General features: G+C 40.9%; 1 protein-coding gene across 1 annotated transcript in view; it reads left to right on the top strand.

Moving 5' to 3' along the window:
• The first annotated feature begins 2086 nt into the window (after positions 1 to 2086).
• Positions 2087 to 19586, top strand: part of GPC6 (glypican 6) — a 761222-nt gene continuing 743722 nt past the window's right edge. Inside the window, exon 1 of the mRNA XM_030459184.1 lies at positions 2087 to 2285. Coding sequence (XP_030315044.1) covers positions 2087 to 2285 — 199 coding nt within the window. The remainder of the gene's footprint in view (positions 2286 to 19586) is intronic.

Raw genomic sequence — 19586 nt, 5'->3', positions numbered from 1 at the left:
GATAGCACTTGCCACTGTTAAAGTACCTGTTCACCAATTTCCCCCCAAAACAAGTTCTAGCAAGGACTGTAGTCTACAGACCTTTCAAGAAAGTAAGTCCATGGAGCTTTAAAGACCATGAAAGAGGAAGGAAATCTTTCTCTTTTGCTAATCTTGCCCCTTCCAGCCTTTGCCTTCCAACCTGATCACACTGGGGTTTGTCCTTTTTCCACTAGAGACATCCCACCTTAGGGGGAGGATGAATAGACAGGTGCTCACCTTGTCTTTCCTACTGGATTGCATTGAAGAAAATTTGTTGCTCACCCTCTCCTTTTTGACCACCCCTTGGCTTTGCACACACAGAAATGGCTGCACACACATCAGCTGTTTGGCTGTTGTGAACACGAGCAGTGCCCGATCATCATCACATGGTTTGTAGGGAAAAAGGGGAGGAAAGAAGAAAGAATGGCAATGTAGGAGATGGAAAATAGTAAGGGAGGCTGGAGGAACAGACAACGTCAGGTGTGACCAGGCTGTGTACACTGGCTGAGACCCAACAGTAACACTGCAGTTACTGTGATACTACAGCAGTACTGGCACTTAATAAATTCTGCCTAATTTGAATGAGTCCTGGACTGTAAGAGTGGCATGATGGCACTTCACGAGTCCTCAGTGACAAGTGGTTCTCCAGGCTGATGGTCTTTTATCTCTTCTGTTGGTCTTCTTCTCTTCATCTTGGGCCTGACATCTCTGTCTGTATAATTCTGACATAATATCACACCTCTCTACAGCACTCATAGAAAGCACTGCAATAAATCCTTTAAAACTGTAACTTTGGATTTTACTATCAAACATGAAAGAACAGAGTATTTTTCTTTCTCCCTAAGCAGAGGCTGAATTCACCTTGCAGGAATTTTCTTCACTTTCCCCATTCATTTTTTTACAGATGCTCATTTGCAGGAGAGAATTTATGGTTTTGTCTCCTGCTCTTCTCTCCTAGAGTTGCACAAATTGCCTGGGTCAAGGACTGTCCTTCTTCTTTCCTCTTCATTCTTCTTTCTATGATGCACAGAAACATCCTTCCCTCTCTCTGCTTTAGGCTGTAGACTCATCCTTGCTCTATGTCTTCCTCTGGAACATTTCTGCATGCAACAAATAATAATTAATGGGGGAAAAAAAAGCATTTACGGGACCCACTCCAAACAGCACGACAGAAAGCAATACTACCAAAGAGTGTCTTTTTTTAGACTACCTAGCAGGCAATTTGTGATTCTGGGGCTAGAAGCCGCAGGGTTCGTGGTGGTGAGGAAGTTTTTGTGGCTACGGGTGCTTTTCCTTCCTTCTGCCAGCTAACAGCGATCCACGCCAGGATTTGCTTCCTGCTCCTGTATTTCGGCGATGCAATGTGTAGCACGTTTCCCCCTCTCGCTCTCTCTCTCGGTGTGTGTGTGTGTGTGTGTGTGTGTGTGTGTGTGTCTCCCTCGCTGTCTCCAGGATTTTTCCCTGCCTGGCTCAGGAGGCTGCTCCAGCGCTGCGCGGAGCAGAGGTTTTTCCCTGGATCCCGTAAATACAGGCACACGCATCCAGTGCACCACACGCATGCACACACACACACACAGACACCCAGGCACGCACAGAGCCGCTGTCCAGTCCATCCCATCCCCACGCCGGCTGCTTTTCCCACCACCTCCAGCCTCGCAGAGGCAGCAGGCACAGCTCCGCGGCGGATCGCGCTGCCGCTGGCCCGGGACTCCGCTCTCAGCAACGCGCCCGCGGTTTCAGCCCTCGCCACCTACAGTCAGATTTTTACCTCCCTTTTTACCTTTTTATTTTTCTTTTAATTTTTTTATTCGGCTGGGGAAGACCGCTTTGGCATTTGGAAAAGGAGCCGGGGGGACGAGGCTCGCCGCTCTCCCGCCCCCGCCGTGCGCGCATGTGTGCGTGTGCGCGCCCATCTCCCCCCCGCTTCGCAAAAGTTTGCCTCGGCGGCCGGGGGGCTCCCGGGCCGCCACCCCCGCAGACGGGGGGCGCGGCACCGGAGGAGGCGCGGCGGTGCGGCGGCGGTGGCGCGGGACTTACGCGCTGCGCGGGACTTGCGCGCCGCGCCATGCCGGCGGCGCAGGGGGCTGCGCAGCGCTGCGCCCTGGCGGGATCGCTGCCGCCGCTGCTGCTGCTGCTGCTACTGCCGCCGCTACCGTCCGCGGCCGCGGGAGCCGAGGGCAAGGCGCGGAGCTGCGGCGAGGTGCGGCAGGCGTACAGCGCCAAAGGCTTCAGCTTGGCCAGCGTGCCCTACCAAGAGATCGCAGGTAAGGGGCCGGGCAGAGCGGGACCGGGGGGCCGCCAGGCTGCGCGCACTCTCCGCGGAAGCGGGGTCGTGACTCTCCGCGTTGGCTGGACGATGTGGAGCGGCTCTGCCGCTCCGGGTGGTAGCCGGAGGCTTCCCGGCGGGGTGTAAGGCTGTGTAAATAAACGATTAAATAAAATATAAAAACTAAGAGGGGTGGTGGGGCATGTTGAGGAAAAAAAAAAAAAAAAAAAAGGAGGGGAGGCGCGGGCGAGACTCAGCCGCGTTTCTGTTCGCCAGTGGAAACTTCTTGAGAGTTGCAGCCGGGCTGCGAGAGGCAGCAAGCGGTTCCGCAGTGGCTGCTGCCCCCGCTGCCGCCGTGCGAGGGGGAAATAACTTTGCCCTCTGCCAGAGGAGATAGGGTGGGAGGGAGGGGGAAGAGGAAGGTGAGAAAGGCAGTCTTGCCTCCCACCCCCTCTTACCTGGACCCTGTCGCCGCCCCGGGGAGCAGCGTGCCCCTCCGAAGGGACCAGCCCAGGCGCGCACCCCTGTGCCGGGCATCTCGCCCCTTGGAGGCGCAGCCGGGCGCCTCCGCTGCAGCCCGGATCGAGCAGAGGCATCGACTGCTGGGTAGAGGCACCCCCGTACACACACACCCGCACACACACCCACACACACACACACCCGCACACACACACCCCGCACCGCAGCCCTAGTCACTACAGGCAGCCTGTTACTTAGCTTTTCCTTCTGCTGAAATATGCCTACAACAGGTTATATCTCAATCTGCCGACGAAGGTGTTGAGGTTGTTTTTTGTGATAATTTTCTTGCTTTTCCTTACAACCTTAGTCCTATTGTATCTTTGGGAATGAATGAACAAAAATATGTCCGGGTTAGATAATCTTCTAGCAATCGGAGGGCATGACAAAAAGAGAGAAATTGTATGGGAAGGCTTGGGCTGCTTAAATTGGACTGCTTGAGCTCTCTAGAAAAATTTCTGCTTTGCCACTTGCACTTTGCTGTTAGGTTCTGCTGTTTGTAGAGTGAATTAGTTGCCCCTCGGTTTGCCTGCTTCCTTTTTAGAGTTGGAAGCAGTAGATTTATCTTCCTCAAGGTGAAATAAAGCCACAGTTATTCAATGTGCAGTATTTAGCACTTTACGTGAGGAATGATAAATGTGGAAAATCTCAGGACAGAGAGGATGTAGTTGACAGAAATACGGCAAGGGTTGTTCCATGTCTGGTGCAGAGCAGACCAGGTCAATGCATAGCCATGCTGGTTCCTTCGGTCACATAGGTTTGCCCCACTGTGCCTTGGAATAAGGCAGGGGAGTAAAGGGCCTGTGGGTGTAACTGATCCACAAGCACCTTCGTCCCTCAAGCTCACCAATTCTCTGGTGTTTCTGTGGTCTTATTTTAAAATTTCAGATTGCTCATAAGTTATATCAACTGACGAAATCTCTCTTGTGAGCCACAGATCCTTTGGATATGCAGTCATGCTTTTCCTTCGCTCAGTTACTCCATATGCTTTCATACAGGATTTTAGGATATTCCCTGTCCCTTTCAAAAATGTAACAATAATCTCCAGTGAATTTCAGACTTCTTTAGTAACTTTGAGTAAACACTTGTTGCTTTCAGCTCACAGAGGAGTTTTATTGTCTCATTTATTTTCTGAATTTACAGTGCAAAATTGCCATCCTATTTTTAAGTAATTCATTTATTTGCAAGTTTCTTTTAACATGTGTCAGTATTACTCATGGTAGTTAAATATTTAATAATTGTTCTATTCAAAGTTACTCTTCTGTTTCCTGCTAAGCTTCATAAGTACTATCTATTTTTATGGCTAAGATGTGCATGATTTATACAGGTCTGAGTTGTTTCTCTTCTGACCTTCGTATTACAAATTGGTTTTTTTCTTTGTGGTTTACCTGTCATGTTACTAGTTGGTAGATCAGCTTTAAGCAGCTCTGTGTGTAGCTATCCAAGTTACTCAGTTGTTGCTTTAAGGTATGTTTTGGAGTATGCTTTACTTGTGTGGTGCTGAGAGGTTGTGTAATAGCTGTTGATGCAGAATGTGCTCTTGTTAATGTGAAAGTTATGCATTTGCAACCTGGTGTGATGTTAGAAGTTTAATTAAAGTAATCAACATGCAGATTTCAGAATGATTTTTTGTTTGTTTGTTTCTCTGTTTGTTTCCTTCTGTCTTTTCCCACCATACTGACTCAGTTAATTTGTTACTGTTCCAAAAGAAGTAGTCTGTCAAATGCCTCACGTTTTAAAGAGTTCAGAGAACTTCGATTACAGTAGTATTTCTGAAGAAACAATATGTTTTCAAAAGATTTTGCATCAATGGCTGGATAAAATGATGGAAAGTAGTAATACCCAGTATGCTTTATGTGTTGGGATTTAACGGTAGTCCTATGTTTTCATTTGTCATTTGTTTAAAAGCTACTTGAGAAACTGAGGGAGTAGTGTGTATGCACTGATGAAAAGAGCTGGAGAGTCTGTTTAAATTAGAGAGGCTGCATACACAGAGATGCAAAGACAAACTTAGGTAACTTGTAAGATTATTTATCACTGGCTCTTACTTTTGAATGGAGAAAGTAGGAGTTACAGATTTTAAAGGCTGGCACTGTAAGTCAAGGTTTTCCTACAGTATTTTGTTGTAAGTGAAATGTGTTGAGGATGGTAATACTGTGATTATGGTTGTCTGCGAGGCTTTTGCAACAATGCCAAATTGTTCAATGTAATTGCATAGTACTTATTTGTAATCATCCGGCTGTGTCTGACATCTTGACTGATCACTGAATTCTGGTGCTCTGGCTGACACTGGAGTGCAGCACATAAAGCTGGTTTCCAATGTAGGCTGTCAAAGTAGCACTTCAGTAAGGGAACTTTGCTAGAGAATTGGGGGAGGAAGAAAATTTGAAGTCTATGTATCATGCTGCTGTGGGCTTGATGTTATGCATCAGTCACATCCAGGGTGGGTAGCAGTAGCTTGTAGTGTCTGCTGGGCTATCCTTGTAAAATCTGTCCTCTGATAGAGCTGCTGTGGAATATCCTGCATGTGGAGAAGGGTTGAAGTCTCAGACTCATGCTGCCGTGACCCAGCATTCACAAGCACTGAGTGGAGCTCCTGAGGACTTTGAAGGAAATGTTTTGCTGTAGGAAAATCTGTCACTTGGAAGCCAATACAAAAGAGAAAAATCACAGCACATATCTGTTAGCAGTGCTTTAACTCCAGCCATGATTCCAATTACGTACAGCATCTTAGAGGAAGCTTTGAAAGCGAAACATAAAAGTTAAAGGTGGAGCATGTCCTTGCCTCAAAGTTTTTCTGAATGAAAGTGAATATTTGACTATTTAAAAGCAGTGGATATATCTTTATGCCTTTCCACTTCTAGCCAATCTAGAGATTTTGAGAGGTGAAGGAAAGGGGGGTTGTTGCTTGTGGTTTTGTTTATGGTTTTTTTGTTGTTGGGTTTTTTTGTTTCCTTTAATTTTGTGTGTTGTTGTTGTTTGATTGTGGGTTTTTTTGGGGGGGAGGGAATTCCTTGTTTGTTTTGTTTGTTTGTTTGTTTGTGTTTTGTTTTTTTTAACTAGATGTTGAATAGTAGTGTATTTAGAGAAAGACTAGTAGTGTTCTGCTAAAGCATCCCACTGTAATGATGCTGATTCTGAATAGTCTGTTAGAAGTTATTGAGCTTTGTTATCCCGTGCAGATGATGAACGAGGTGAGATGCTGGCAACACAGAGAAACCATAGTGAAAGTAACTGAAATGAAAGCAGAAGCAAAGCCTTCATTTTGAAGGTCAGGAGTTATTTGTAATTGTGCTTTGATGAATGGGGTTCATACTAGCATAATACAGAGGCGCTGACTGAAGAAAGCTAGCAAGCATAACACAGTTGCTTGTAGCACCAAAGTGGTAATAGTAATAATAATAATAAAAATAAACTCAGCAGTCACTCACGCAATTGAGCTATTAGTACATGTCAGATGTTCCCAAGGTACTCTTTCTGAATGTTTCACTTTCCTTAAGTAGCTCTAACATGTAATGATAGATTGACAGGAGAACAGGGGAAAATCTTCCTGACCAAGTCAGAATCAAAGCATTTGTTAATTAATGCCTCTTTTACTGTTTCTCTGTACTGTCACTGACAGTTGTGTGAATAAAATAGATGTAAAATAGATATGAATAAAATAGATATACACAGGATATTTCCTGTGTAGACCAGGAAACAAGCAGGGATTCACATGCACCTTGAGCAGTTGTCCCAGGGGTGTAAAACAGTAATAGCCTTACTGAAATCAATAATATAATCGATGCAAATTTGTGAAATGTGAATTGGATCATTGGAGATTAATGCACTCCTGATCTCGGTGATGCCAGTGAGGATGGATGCAGAATTTCACATAATCTGTGCAATTTTCTTCTTTTAGTGCTGTTGTAGTAGTATCTTCTGCACTGTGGATGACTGCTCCTCATCTGTTTGCAACTTCAGTAACTGCAGCATCAAGAGACTGTCTGGTCACCCTGCCTTATGGTCTCCCTTCTTTTTCCATTGTGTGTGCATGGTGCACACTGATAAACCATTGTGTGCATTTACCTAGGAAAAGTATAGCACGAAGACCCAGCGTTGCTGTCACTTTTGTACATACCTACTGGTTTGTGTGTGACGGGCGCAGCTGAAGGGAATACAACTTACGTATGCACATCTAAGCCTAAAGGTACTGTTTGTAAGATCAGGGCCTTTGAGGAGAAACAGCATGGTTTTAATGCTTATAAACATTTAATTTTTGACCAAGAATTTGAAACCTCAGCATCTGGAGTTTCCTGATGTGATTTTATGGTATTTTGGAAAGAGGGACTTCAAAATAGAAAAGACAGTGTTTTAATAATTGGTGCAATGATGAATTTCAGTGTTTTATACACTAATCATCTTCTCCGTTTCTGTCATTAGTCTGATCTGTAATCACAAAGCATACCTGAAGCTGTAATATTTTCTAAACTTCTAAGTGCTAATGTGTTAAAACATTCTAATTCTTTATTAGTAGTTATTTCATCATATGCTATTGTGAAGTACTCTTGAGAGTAGGTAGTGTTCAGACACCAGAGAGGTCAAGCATTATGTTAAAAGCTCAGGCCATTCTTTTTATATTACTGCAATAAAGAATATATTCATTTCATTTATATTACCACTTGGCTCTCATAAAAGGTCAGTTTCAGCTGAATGTACAATTACTTGCAAATGGCAAATCTTATAACAAGTGATCAACAATAAAACCTTTTCTGGGTAATTCGTCTTTAAAATTACCACCTGCCATTTCTTTTGAATGACTTGAGCATCTTGCAGTGTCACTTGGAGATCTCTGTCTTCTCCATAATACATGTAAGAAAACTACTCATACTAGTTGTCCTTTCTGCTTAATAAAGTAAAAATGCATAATTACATTAAAGTTTCTAGTTGAAATAACAAGCTTGGTGCTTAAAGCTCCATTACGGTATCAAAGTATCAGCAGTCCCATTACTAGAAAAATGAAATTACGTTTTCAGTGAACCATGACTGTGTACTCCCCTTCGTACCTGGTTAATGGGTGCTATCTCCCTGGGAAGGGAAACTTCATTCTGTGGTTTTCAGTGTTCATACTACCAGGCATAATTATTTTAGCAGCTTAAATATGTGTAAAAGAATTAACACTTCTCCACAAATTCCTAAGAACAGCATATAAGGGTTGGTGTTTAAAGGCAGAATAGTTATTATGCTAAACAGAGAGAATACATTACAAGTTGCAATTTAAAATGTGTTGCAGATGGCAGGAAAACATATGCCTAGTAAAATTCTTAGCACTTCATTCCTCTATATGTAAAAACAGTCTAATGCCTACTGAAACTCGGGTTTACTTTCTTTACTACTCATAGCTACAAGAACCCTTGCAAACATCCAAAAAATGATCTTCCCTAATAAGAAAATTTTCACCTGTCTGTACAGGAAGCTGTCACAAAGAACACCATCTCTCTCCAGCAAGCTTCTTTCGGCTAGCGTGACCTTTTCCTTCCAGCAAAGTGAAACAAAGGTACTTCACTCTCTTGAGCCACTGCAAAATGCAGAAGATGTACAGGTGCTCCAAAAAGGATGCCCGGGCTCCCTCCCACCGACTGCAGCGACTGGAGCCTTGCAGCTGCACCCGGCTATGCCAGTCTCTGGTGGGTGAGCAAAGCCAGGGGTCATTACTAGTTCTGGAAGGTTGGTGTCTTACCAGCACCTGTAGATACCCAGGGCCCCAGCAGGAGGCTCTTCAGCCCAACCCCAGCTTTGGGATGGAGACCCGCCAGCTGCTTGCCCTGGCCTTGAAGCAGGGAGGGCTGATATTCCTAATGCAAACAGCAAAATGTTCTCTGGCTGGCCTAGCCTGTGAGATCTGTCACCTTGCACTTCTAATGGCCTTTTAACCCCGTCTCCAGCTGAGCAGTAGATGTAAAGGGTCTCCAGCATCCTAAGCTGGTGGGGTTTTTAGGGTTTTTTTTGTTTTGTTTTTTTTCTTTCTCCTGAAAGAAGCATTTCTTCAGATGTTTGACTAACAATGGAGCCTGGGACCTGCTCACTGACCTGTTGGGTTTAAAATAGCAAGACAAATCTCCTGAAATAAATGGAAGCCTTGACTGCTTTTAACAAGCATCTTGCAGGGCTGTTGCATTAAATTAGGTACAGAATAATGCAGCCATATCTGTGCTTGTGCATGTGTGTGCATGTGCAGGTACAATCATGGCTTTTACCTGGATTGGCCTTAAAGTCACATTTAAGCACTTAAAGATCTAAAGAAGCTATACACTACCAAGATAGGTATATGCATACTGGGTTGAAACTTCAGTTCCTGGGCCCCATCTGAAAAACACATGTACAAACACACATGAATGCAAAGTATGCACAATAAAAAACTACCCAGTTCATATATGTCAGAAAGATCAAAGGCTAAGTCAGCCACACCAGTCCCACTGTTTGGGGAATTCACTTAGTTCAAGCCTGATGCTTGACTAAGCAGTAGGTAATATAACCAGTCCTCTAAGTCAAGAACTAGACCTCTCTGTTGACAGATGGTTTGTCAGTCTCTGTGGCTCTTTCCATGTTGATAATGGCAGACATAAATTTCACTGATATTTTTGGCCACATCCCTCTGAGTTGAGCGTTGGGTTTCTAACAACCTGCAGACTATAGGGACAACCCATCTGGCTTTTGTCCAAGTTTGTCTTGGAGAGAAGTCAACACATGGGATGAGAATTTTGAACATCTGGGTATTAGAAAAAAAGGTATGGTAGAGTGTGAGGATGGACATGGGTGTTGCTATTGTTGTGAGAAGTATTCCAGATGTTCTTTGTGAATGCTTCAGTACCACCCTCATGTTATATGTTTCCAGTTGACTTCTGACTTTGCTGTTTTCCTTCAAGACCCTATAAGTAGTAATTAATATAGGAAATAGAATTATTTTTTAAGTAGTGAAGTGAACATTAGAGAAAGGATCTTTACGCACAACCATCCGTGCAAAAATCTGATGGTGCTGACTGATGATCACAGACAAAGAGGCTCTTGTCAGGTCCTGTGTAGCATTTCCTGTAGATTCTTTTCAGTTCAGGGTTCAGTTTCTTGAACATTCAGGAAATGTTTCTCTTTGAGCTGCTGTTGTCTAAGGTTAATTTTTCTGGTGATATCAATCAAGTAGCAGAGGTAACATTTTGGATAAAGTGCTGGCATTTGTGGTTGCAGCATTTGAATCTGTAACAACCATTAGATGACACATTGATCTATGTTTTCATTTTGGATAGTCTTTAGTGAATGTAGCAATGTGTGGCTTTGTTCTACAAATACACAGCTCTAGATAGAGGAATAAAGGCCAGCAAAAACCTGACTCAGAGAACCAAGTAGAGAATATAGGTAGGATGAATTGTTGGAGATTACTGGAAGATGAAGCATGAATGGGAGTACTACTTTCTCTCATTGCTTGACTCAGTTTGCATTCACTGTTAGGTGTTAAGACCTTTCAAGTCCTAGGTGGAGGGAAGAAGACTGAAAAAGTTAAAAGTGCTGCTGTATTTCTGATGAATAGGATGCAGAGGTACTCCATTTCTTTCTTTCTTCTTCTTATTTTTTTTAATGCTCCTTTTTCACCATACAGTCTGTAGATGTCTCCTTTTTCTCACCATCTAATCTCAAAGACACTGTGGCAACCTGAGTTATCATGCTCTGGATGTATTGGCATTTCTATTGTTGAACTGTTCCTTCAGTGCTTGTTGCTCAGCTAAGTGGGCAGTTCTCAGTAGTTCAAGCTCAGTCCCTAATATGTCATTGTCTCATTGCAGAGAGAACAATGTCTGTCTCTTGTTGTGAGTTTTACATAACTGTACTCCACGGCCTGAGAGAGCAGACTGAGTTTCTGGCTTAAACCTCTTTTAAACCTAGAAAAAGGCATGGCTCCAGACTACTGAAGTATGTTTTCATTTACTCCTCACCTCACTGCGTGGGAGTCTGACTTGCTGATCCACACCAGTGAGCCCATCTGATAGCTAACCCACTGTCACCATTTGGATGGTTGTTCTATCATCCAGCCCCACCTGAGAGGGGGAATCAGGAAAAGGAAATGAGACCTGTGGAAATGGAAACATGTAATATAGTAATAAAAATGAACCCCAATGTTAATACAAGATACAAAGTTAGACTCAGCCTCAGATAGCAGTTGTGACTTGATCTCTTCTAGCAGTGAGAGGTGAATGCCCATCCCTGTGGTAATGACAGCTCCAGTGAGAATGTGATGGTCACAGCAGGAGCAGTGCTCAGGCATGGCATGGCATGGCTGACAAGGCAGATGGGACAGTCTTGGGAAGGCAGCCATGGTAGATAGAAAAACACCCCCTCAGACTTCCTGATATATAGTGATGGTGACTTTCATGATATGGGACACTCAGGTGGGCCAGCTTGGGTCAGTTGTCCTGGGCTTTGTCCCTCCTATCCTCCACAAGTGCGTGGTTGAACTTTGTCACTACAGACACCCACGTACCAGAGCATCTTCTCTCTTTTGTTCTCGTAGGATTGGCCTCTGCTGCCCATCAAAACTACAGTTTCCCTGAGCAGAAAAATGATTTACAGTTCTGTCCCAGCAAAACCAGGACATCCACTGAAAAAGATCTTGAACTTACTCAAGAGGGTATGTGGGAACATGTGCCTGAAGTCATGATGAGAAATCAGGCCTTAACATTTGATGGTGGATGCCTCACAATTGTCATGAAACTGCAAGAGGAAAGGGTCTTGCTCACATGGAACCAAAATGCAATAAGAAAACTCTCCGTTTGTTACCGTGTCGATATGTGATAGTTAATGTGGTCAGTTAAGTGGGTGTCTGCTGATTTTATGGCACATTGAAATTTCAAGTTTATGAGGCAAATTGATTGGATTGTTAGACCACAGGTTTATATACTTCTATTTATTGTTGTTTTCATGTTTTAAATATTTTCTTTGCCTTAGGGCAGTCTTTCTCAGCTACATGCAACTTTACCTTAAAAAATGAAATTTTACTCATAGTAGTGCTGAAATGTAAGATACTAAAAGCGAGAGGATGCTTTGGTGTGTGTTTGAAGTATCCATCTGTCAGTCCGCAGACTTCAGAAGCTGTTTAATATATCTTTTAATTTCTGAATAATTTTGGAATTTGTGCTAGTCTCTAAGAAGTTTAAATAATGCAGTGACAGAAGTATGATGAGCACCCCGTATCCAGTGGCTAAACCTGATGTGTTTTTTGTCTTTTCTCTTAAACTAACATAATATTTCATAGAGAAAGGAGCTAAAAGTATGAACAGTTGACTTCATCTTAGTTACACAAAGTTGTTTCACAGCAAAAACACATATTATAAATATTTCTCTTTTAGCTTTTTATTTACAAAATATAAGATAATACTGCATATGAGAAATTCAGATTCCTTTGATGAGAATATCATTTTGTCTGCCAGCATTATCCGTGTTGTAGAGAAATACAGAACATACCTCTTGAACAGTTTCTAACTCAGACCAGTTAGTCATTGCAAGTTACAGTATTCTTGTCTGATCCAAACTTTGCCTAACATGCATGTATTTAAAGCAATTTCAGATATGTGAAAGAAGATGCCAACGCTGACCCACAGTAAGAATTTACTTAAAAAGTAAAAGGTTTTTTTTTGTGTGTGAAGTAACCTATTTTCTGATAGCTGCCAAAAAAAAAAAAAAAAAAAAAAAAGGCAGGAAAAACAGACCATGCTTATCAAAATTGCGAAATAGGTTTTTTTGGCTGATCAGAGAATTAAGTGTTTCTGACCAGAAAATCAAAATCTAATTTAAAAAAGGAAGCTATTTAAAATAATGGCACAGGGGAAGGTTATTTATTGAATTGGTGAAAAGCCTGGAGCAATAATCCTTGACCACTTTTGTTCAAAGATGGTCTGTCATGCTGGCTTTGGGTAGGCAATGAGCATTGTTAATTGAATACCTGCACCATAACTTAAATGTATTGATTAAATAGAAGCACCTGTCTTTGCAGTGTAGTATGGCTGATGAAGGGGAAGGACTCCAGAAATGACTTCCTGAAACTGAGCACTGAAATAGTGATTAACTTGTTCTTAAAGCTGATCTTCAGAAGTCCTGTGCCATTCTTTGAATGAGAACTCCAAAGCCTCTTTCTTCTTTAATTATGGAGACAGCATATGAAGCGCCACAGATAAATTGACTGTAATAAAATTGGTTGTGGGGTACTTTTGCACACTTCTGCTACCATGTTTTCGAGTTAAAGAACCCCAAACTTGATTTCTTACTGTCTATCTCCATTGAATGCAGCTGATGGCAGAGAATTAATCGCAGGGTTTTTACGCAAAGCAGTAAATGATCAAAATTCAAAATTACAATTTAATTGTTTGAAGCACCAGAGAATTATAAAGAAGGGACAGTTCTATCTGCAAAGAGCATTTTATATTTATGCCATTATTTCTTCATAAGATGTCACAATTGTGACATCATAGTAATTTACATACTGTTTAAACTTTTTCTATTACCTAAATGACAAATCTAGTACAAATAAATATGCTGCTTAATTTTTTAATTGTCCTTTCAAAGGACACCAACTTCATATCCCTCTGAGATTACTACAATAATTGATGGATACTTTGTGGAAGCATCTTTGTACCTTGTTAATTAGCAATTTAGAGTCTGAGTTTGCTTTTTAAAACAGCTCCAGCTGGACACTGTAAATCATTGTCTAAAGCACAATCTATGATCAGTGGAGAAGCTGGCCAAACCACAAAATCTTTGTACCCTGTATACCAAAATCTGATTCCTGGTGGATACTTAAACACATACAGACAGCCCACTGCTCAGATGGAGCTTTTCCATATCTGGAATGGATTTAAATTGCTCTTCTCTCACAATTTGCCTAAGACCAAGGTCTTATCTTCAACTGAGAAGAATGCACAGAAGTATGAATGTATATCCATGTAACCAGACAGTCCCTTACGCTCAAAACGTCTGATGAAATTATATCATAAATTAGACAGCTTTTTCCCCAAGGTATTTTGTTGCAAATTTTTGGGTTATAAGTAAGGCCCAATTTTCCTTTTAAAATTTGCATAGTTTTTCTTTAATTGTTAATTTAGGCTTCTTTGATAATTTTAGACTAATTTCCATGTTTCTGGTGATGTGTTGGTCTCTGCCATTTTCTTCATGCAAGAAGAAAATAGACCTCTCTGCTCTTGACAGAGGAGGAAACTCTGCAGAATTTTCATGTCCTTTTTAGCTGAAACACCAGAAAAAATCAAACTCAAGATTGAAGAAAATTCTACAGTTTAGAGCAGATTCATCCAGATATTAGTCTTTAATGCTGAGCAATTTTGATTCAGGACCCTGAATTTCAGATTGGATGAAGTATCATACATGTATCTCAGCTATTGATTTATATACTTTTAGCTTATTTTTTATAATTCTTTCAACATAATTATTAGAGTAATTGTACAGTGTGGACAATAAACCTTTCTAGAAAGACTAATGGAGTTGGCAGATTGGGATCATCATCATCATTTTAATGGCTGATATGTAAGAGCTGATCATTTTGTTCCTTTCTGTGGTTTGCCTGATGTTGGGAGCTGCTCAAACTGTTGCATGCAGTGAGTGTTCAGATGAGTCATATGGGAAGGACTGATGTAGCAAAAAAAAAGCCTCAAAACAGGGCTTAGAGGTTGTGTGTCTTGGTGTTATTTCCATGTAAAGATACAGAGGGTACGGTCTTAATTAGTTTAAATCAGCAATTATGAGTTATTTACAATTTTCAACCATAAACATCTTGGGGAGATGATGGTAACAGTGAGCAAACATCTTTTCTGATCAATAGATACTTGTATTTTTGACACTCTCATATTGAAAGCAAATCTGTAAACATTACTTATATTTATTCCACAAATATTTGTCTCCTTTTATTTCACTCTGCTGTGATTTGTATGTGCTGATCATATGGACCCCTTTGGAGCAAAGGCACTTACTAGGTTCTGTTACAAATAGCAGGAACTCAATATTCAAACAAATTCTTGTTGAAAAAACATCTTGGTTAGTCTAATTTTACAAGAGAGGTGCATGAATACCTTTCAACAGTGAGGACTTGGTTTGCAAAGGCAAGCTCAAGAATATATTCTGAAAAATTTCTCTGTTGTTTATGAGGGACTCCTTCCCTTTTTTTCTAAATCATTCTTTTCTGTTCTGCCTGGAACATTTCATGTTTATGTTGCACACACACATACATGCCTCCTCATTTCAGAAGAAGAAAAAATATCAGAACAATAATTTTCTAACATTACTTATATGTGTTGCAATACTTACTACTTCTTCAAAGAGTTAGGCCATTGCTGTATTTACTGATAGAGCCCCTTATTTTTAGGCAGCTTCCCGACGTGCAAGATAAAGTTCTCATATAGGTGCCTAAGGCTGCAGGATACAATGCATGAGGAGAATTAATTCCAACAACTGAATTATCAGCCAGTGACTGTAACCTAGGAGAAGGGTTCTGTGAGGGATGCTGATGAGTGAGAGAGTTGTGTCCTCACCCCTCATCTTTTGGGAAAACATCTTCAAGGCCCTTTTTTTAGAGTGATGCTTGACATCTTTCCTTTTGATATGATTCCACTGTGGATAGATAATGGCATGTTCAGTAAGCCAGAGGGAGTGTTCAGTTTTGGGCTTGACTGGTAGCATATCAGAGGACACTATTTTTGAAAGAGCTGAAACATTCTCTCCAGCTCCAGTCCAACAAATGAATGAATATTTTTGTGTAAGCTGCCTAATAGAAAACAGACTGAAACCAGTATCCTGAATCTGCAGCTCCTCCATGAGTTGGGGGCAGGCTGCACTTGGCTAGATAGTTTCTTCACTCTGCTTCTGCCCAAGAAATAATTACTTCTTGTAATGGGGAAGATTAGTGATAGAAAAGAGTGAGAGCAGGTTGGCAAAATTAATTTTCTTTGCCAAGGAGAGCTCTGCCCATAATACATCTATTTAAACGTAAGGTAGCTGTGAAGTAGACTGGCATTGCTATTTGATCTTGAAGCTTTTCTTAATAAAAAACATAACCAGATTGAAAATTGGTCAGCATAGAAGGATTTTTCCCCCCTTGGTTTTTTCCTTTTGAATATTTAAACAATTTAAATTTTCTTCCTGTGATGATAATTTTATTTAAATTATTAGTAATCAAATACTAGATTGCAAGCCATCAGCGATAATCTAAAAGATGTGTGACAGACGCTTTGGTTTATGGAGTAATTTTCCCCAGAGATTTGATGGGGAACTCATTGCTTGGGCCACTATAGCCTAAATTAGACAAAGTACAGTGAATGTTCCTGTCACCTTGTTATCATTTGTCAGTAGTGGTAGCAAGTCTTTTTTCTTTAAGTACTGTAAGGGGAGAAACCACAGTGTAAACAAGCATCTACACCTTGAAATGTGATGTTCTATAGGGACCAGTTTGGATTAACATGGTTCCCAGTGTAGGTGGCTGCTGGCCCTTTGGCTTACAGATTCCCAGGCATCCTAAACCATTTTGATACATCAGTTTTGCTCCAAACAAGCACATGGACTCTGAAGGTACAAATTGCCTTCTCCCACCTGGCAGGATACTCAAAAAGTGATGCTGAGTTGGTGTGAAACTGCACACAGGAATATTTTTTGTTTTCTGCAGGAGTGAGTCTTTTCTGGAAAAGCTATTGGAAGTGCATGTGAATAATGTCAAAGGTGAGTTTTGGGTTGGTTGCAGTTCCAAACAATGGGTTGATTCTTCCTCAGAGATGTACGCAGAACACAAAACCTTGCTGGAAGATGTTTCTATTTTCCTGTTAGTGTGGGTGGGCCGTGGGGAAGAGCAGTTCTTGTAGACCCTTGCCAAAAGGTTGTTATAACATTGTGCATCCGGTGAATGTTTTTTTTTTAAAGAACAGCACTATAAAAACAAAAGCAAAAAAATAATCAGAGGATTGTCAGCAGCAGAAATCCTGGTGTTCTCAGCTGAATATGAAGCTAGACTCCTTTCTCTAAGGTGTTCCACTAAGGTTAAGGTAGAAGAGAGAGGTCTTGAGCATCCTGTTAAGTTCTGTCTGTTTACACTAGAAGTTTTATTTGCTTTTGGAGCCTAGATATAAACTCAGCAGTGGGAATAACAGCAACTGTAAAATTTTCTCCTGGGAAAATTGCTTGACTTTAGAAGCTCCTTAGAAGGTTGCAAAAGTATCACTGGCCAAAAGGCACAAAATAATTTGATTTAATAGTGAGCTCTAAGTTGCTGTTGGAAACCACCAGGATAATGAGTCAGTTTCAGAAAAAAATAGGTTCATTATTTTTTAATTGGGCTGCTTTTCAAGAAATCCAGGGACTGCTCATCAAAATGCAAGAGGTGTTCTAAATATCATAACATTTAAGGAAATTAAGTTCTGATGAGTGCTGTATACCTGGCATGATGAATCTGTTGATTGTACACTGTTGACCTTCACTACTGAGTTTTCCTACATCTTTAAATATCTTTTTGGGTGAAAACCAACACAAACATCAATTTAAGCAATCCATAAATGTAAACCAAAGTAAGTACTTAAAATGAAACTGGAGCAAACACAGTTTGGCAAAATTATAGCAGCTTTCCTTTGTGATTAACACCATTATATTCTAATTCATTCAGGACATTACATTCATTCAGGACTTAGAGATTTTCAGAGGAGCTTTGTAACAACAAATTGAGAAAAGCAATAAAAATCGTAGAACTAATACGTTTTATTTTCAGAGAAAGAAGGATGCAGAGAGCTAGGAGGACTGGGGTAGGTCTGCATTCAGCTTGCAGGAGAACTGTCATGTAGGCAGATGTGGGAACTAAAGAAGCATTTCTCATGCGATTACATAGATAAGACCACGTTTGAGAAGGTGGATACTTGGTGGAATCGTGATAGGTGGGCTTAAAAGGCTTTCTGTGGTTGGTTTTTTTGGTTTCACTTTAAATGTGAATTCCCTGCTTACTGCCATTAGTCACAAAAATAACGCTGGCATGAAACCTTCCTTTCTAAGTAATTTGTAGTCATTTGACAGGGGCTTACTTAGTAAACTAAAAAATGAATATGACACATTTATCACCTGTCTTTGACTGGGTGCTCCCGAGTGACTAACAACTGCATCAGTCCTTCTCTCAGTTTCTTCCTTTTCCCTTTTTTAAACATCCCTTAGGTTTTTAAGATCTACACAGTCCCCTTAGTACATTTAAAAAAACTTACCACACTCTCAAAATGCTCTTCCCTCTGCACCCCTACTGCAAGGAGTCATTTACCTCTGCAGACAGTTACCCTGTCTTATGTGCGTATCATTCTAGAGAAAGTTTCTTTCTTTGACTAATTTTTGCTTTCCTGTTAATTACAAGTCTTTCCAACTCATCTTTCCCCCTCAGGTAGGATAGCTAAAGAAGCTGCCAAATCAGAGTGCTAAGGTTTTGACTGTCTAGGTTACTGGAGTTCCTTTACCTGTATGGTTTTACTGGTCCTTGTCAAGGTTTTTTGTATTTAATTTTTGCTGTTTTTCTTATAAAGATAACCTGACAGTAAATACTCAGTAGCTTCACTCCATTCTGTCTTTTTTCCCAGTTGCTCAATCTTTTACATTTTTTTTTAACTTTATATTTTTCTAAATTATCTTAATCTGCTTCTTCAATTCCAAACTGTAGGTTTATCTGCCAGTACTCCAGAAGAGGAGTGTTGTCTTCTTACATTCATGATTTATCCTCCTTTCCAGCCTCTGATGGGAGTAGTTTTTAAACTTGTCAGGCACAATTTGGTTTTATCCGTATTTCAGAAATCATCTCTTCATAATGATTCATCATTACAGCTTTTCCTGAAGGATGAATAAATTGCTGATTTCACCGAAGTCTGTATCAAACTCTGTTGGATTTTAGTAGGGCCAAGATTTCTTTACCCAGAATTTTCTTTCCTGGACAGTCTGCTTTTCAGGAGATTTTAGTTGCTCAGTATTTGCAACCAAAACTCCAGAAACATTTTATCCTTTGGGAATATGGAGGGAAGAGGAGTCCCTTCAGTCTTTTTGAAGGAGCAAAGTGTTGAGGATCAAAAGCATGAGGCACACAGAAGCAGTTTGCTTCTGAAGAGCTGTGTGAAAGTAGAGGAAGACATTCCAAGTCCAGCAATATCTGCAGGAACAAAATAAGCAGTAAAGTGAAGTAATCTTTTGTAACTTTAGTGTGTATTAGTATAGCACTTTTGCTTAAATTTTTACAGCACTGAATTTTTTTTTTTACAAACTCTGTTTTTATGACCCCTCTATACTCAGTCCCTGTATTTTTTTTAGATCATGAGACTTAAAACCAGTCAATTCCCATCCTTTGTCAAAAGGCAGCTGAGAAGCTGTGCAGCTCACTTTGCAAATAATGTGAAGTGAGCCAGGTAGGAACATCCCACCTGAGCTGCAGATCAAGATCCCCAGACTGTCCAAGCTGGCATATATACATATGTGTGGTTCTGAACTTCACAGAATGTCAACAGTTTAACCTTAAAAATTATCTTAACCACTCTTGTGCAGAGTATCTTTACTTAAGTTAAATAACAGCATGTCTTGCTTTGTGCAGTAATTTGGTACTGTGTGAAGAATAATGGTATGAGAAGTAGAAGAGGGTGTGATTTAGTCGAAGTAGAAGGTGTGATTTATCTGAATTTGGGTAGAACATCAAATGAAGGCGTTAGGAATGAGAGGATTATGTATTTTTTACCCTCATTTTTGAAGGAGGGAGAAGTGT

This window comes from Calypte anna, chromosome 1 (assembly GCF_003957555.1).
Source record: "Calypte anna isolate BGI_N300 chromosome 1, bCalAnn1_v1.p, whole genome shotgun sequence".
NCBI classification, from domain to species: Eukaryota; Metazoa; Chordata; class Aves; order Apodiformes; family Trochilidae; genus Calypte; species Calypte anna.
This window is presented reverse-complemented; position numbering and strand designations above follow the sequence as displayed.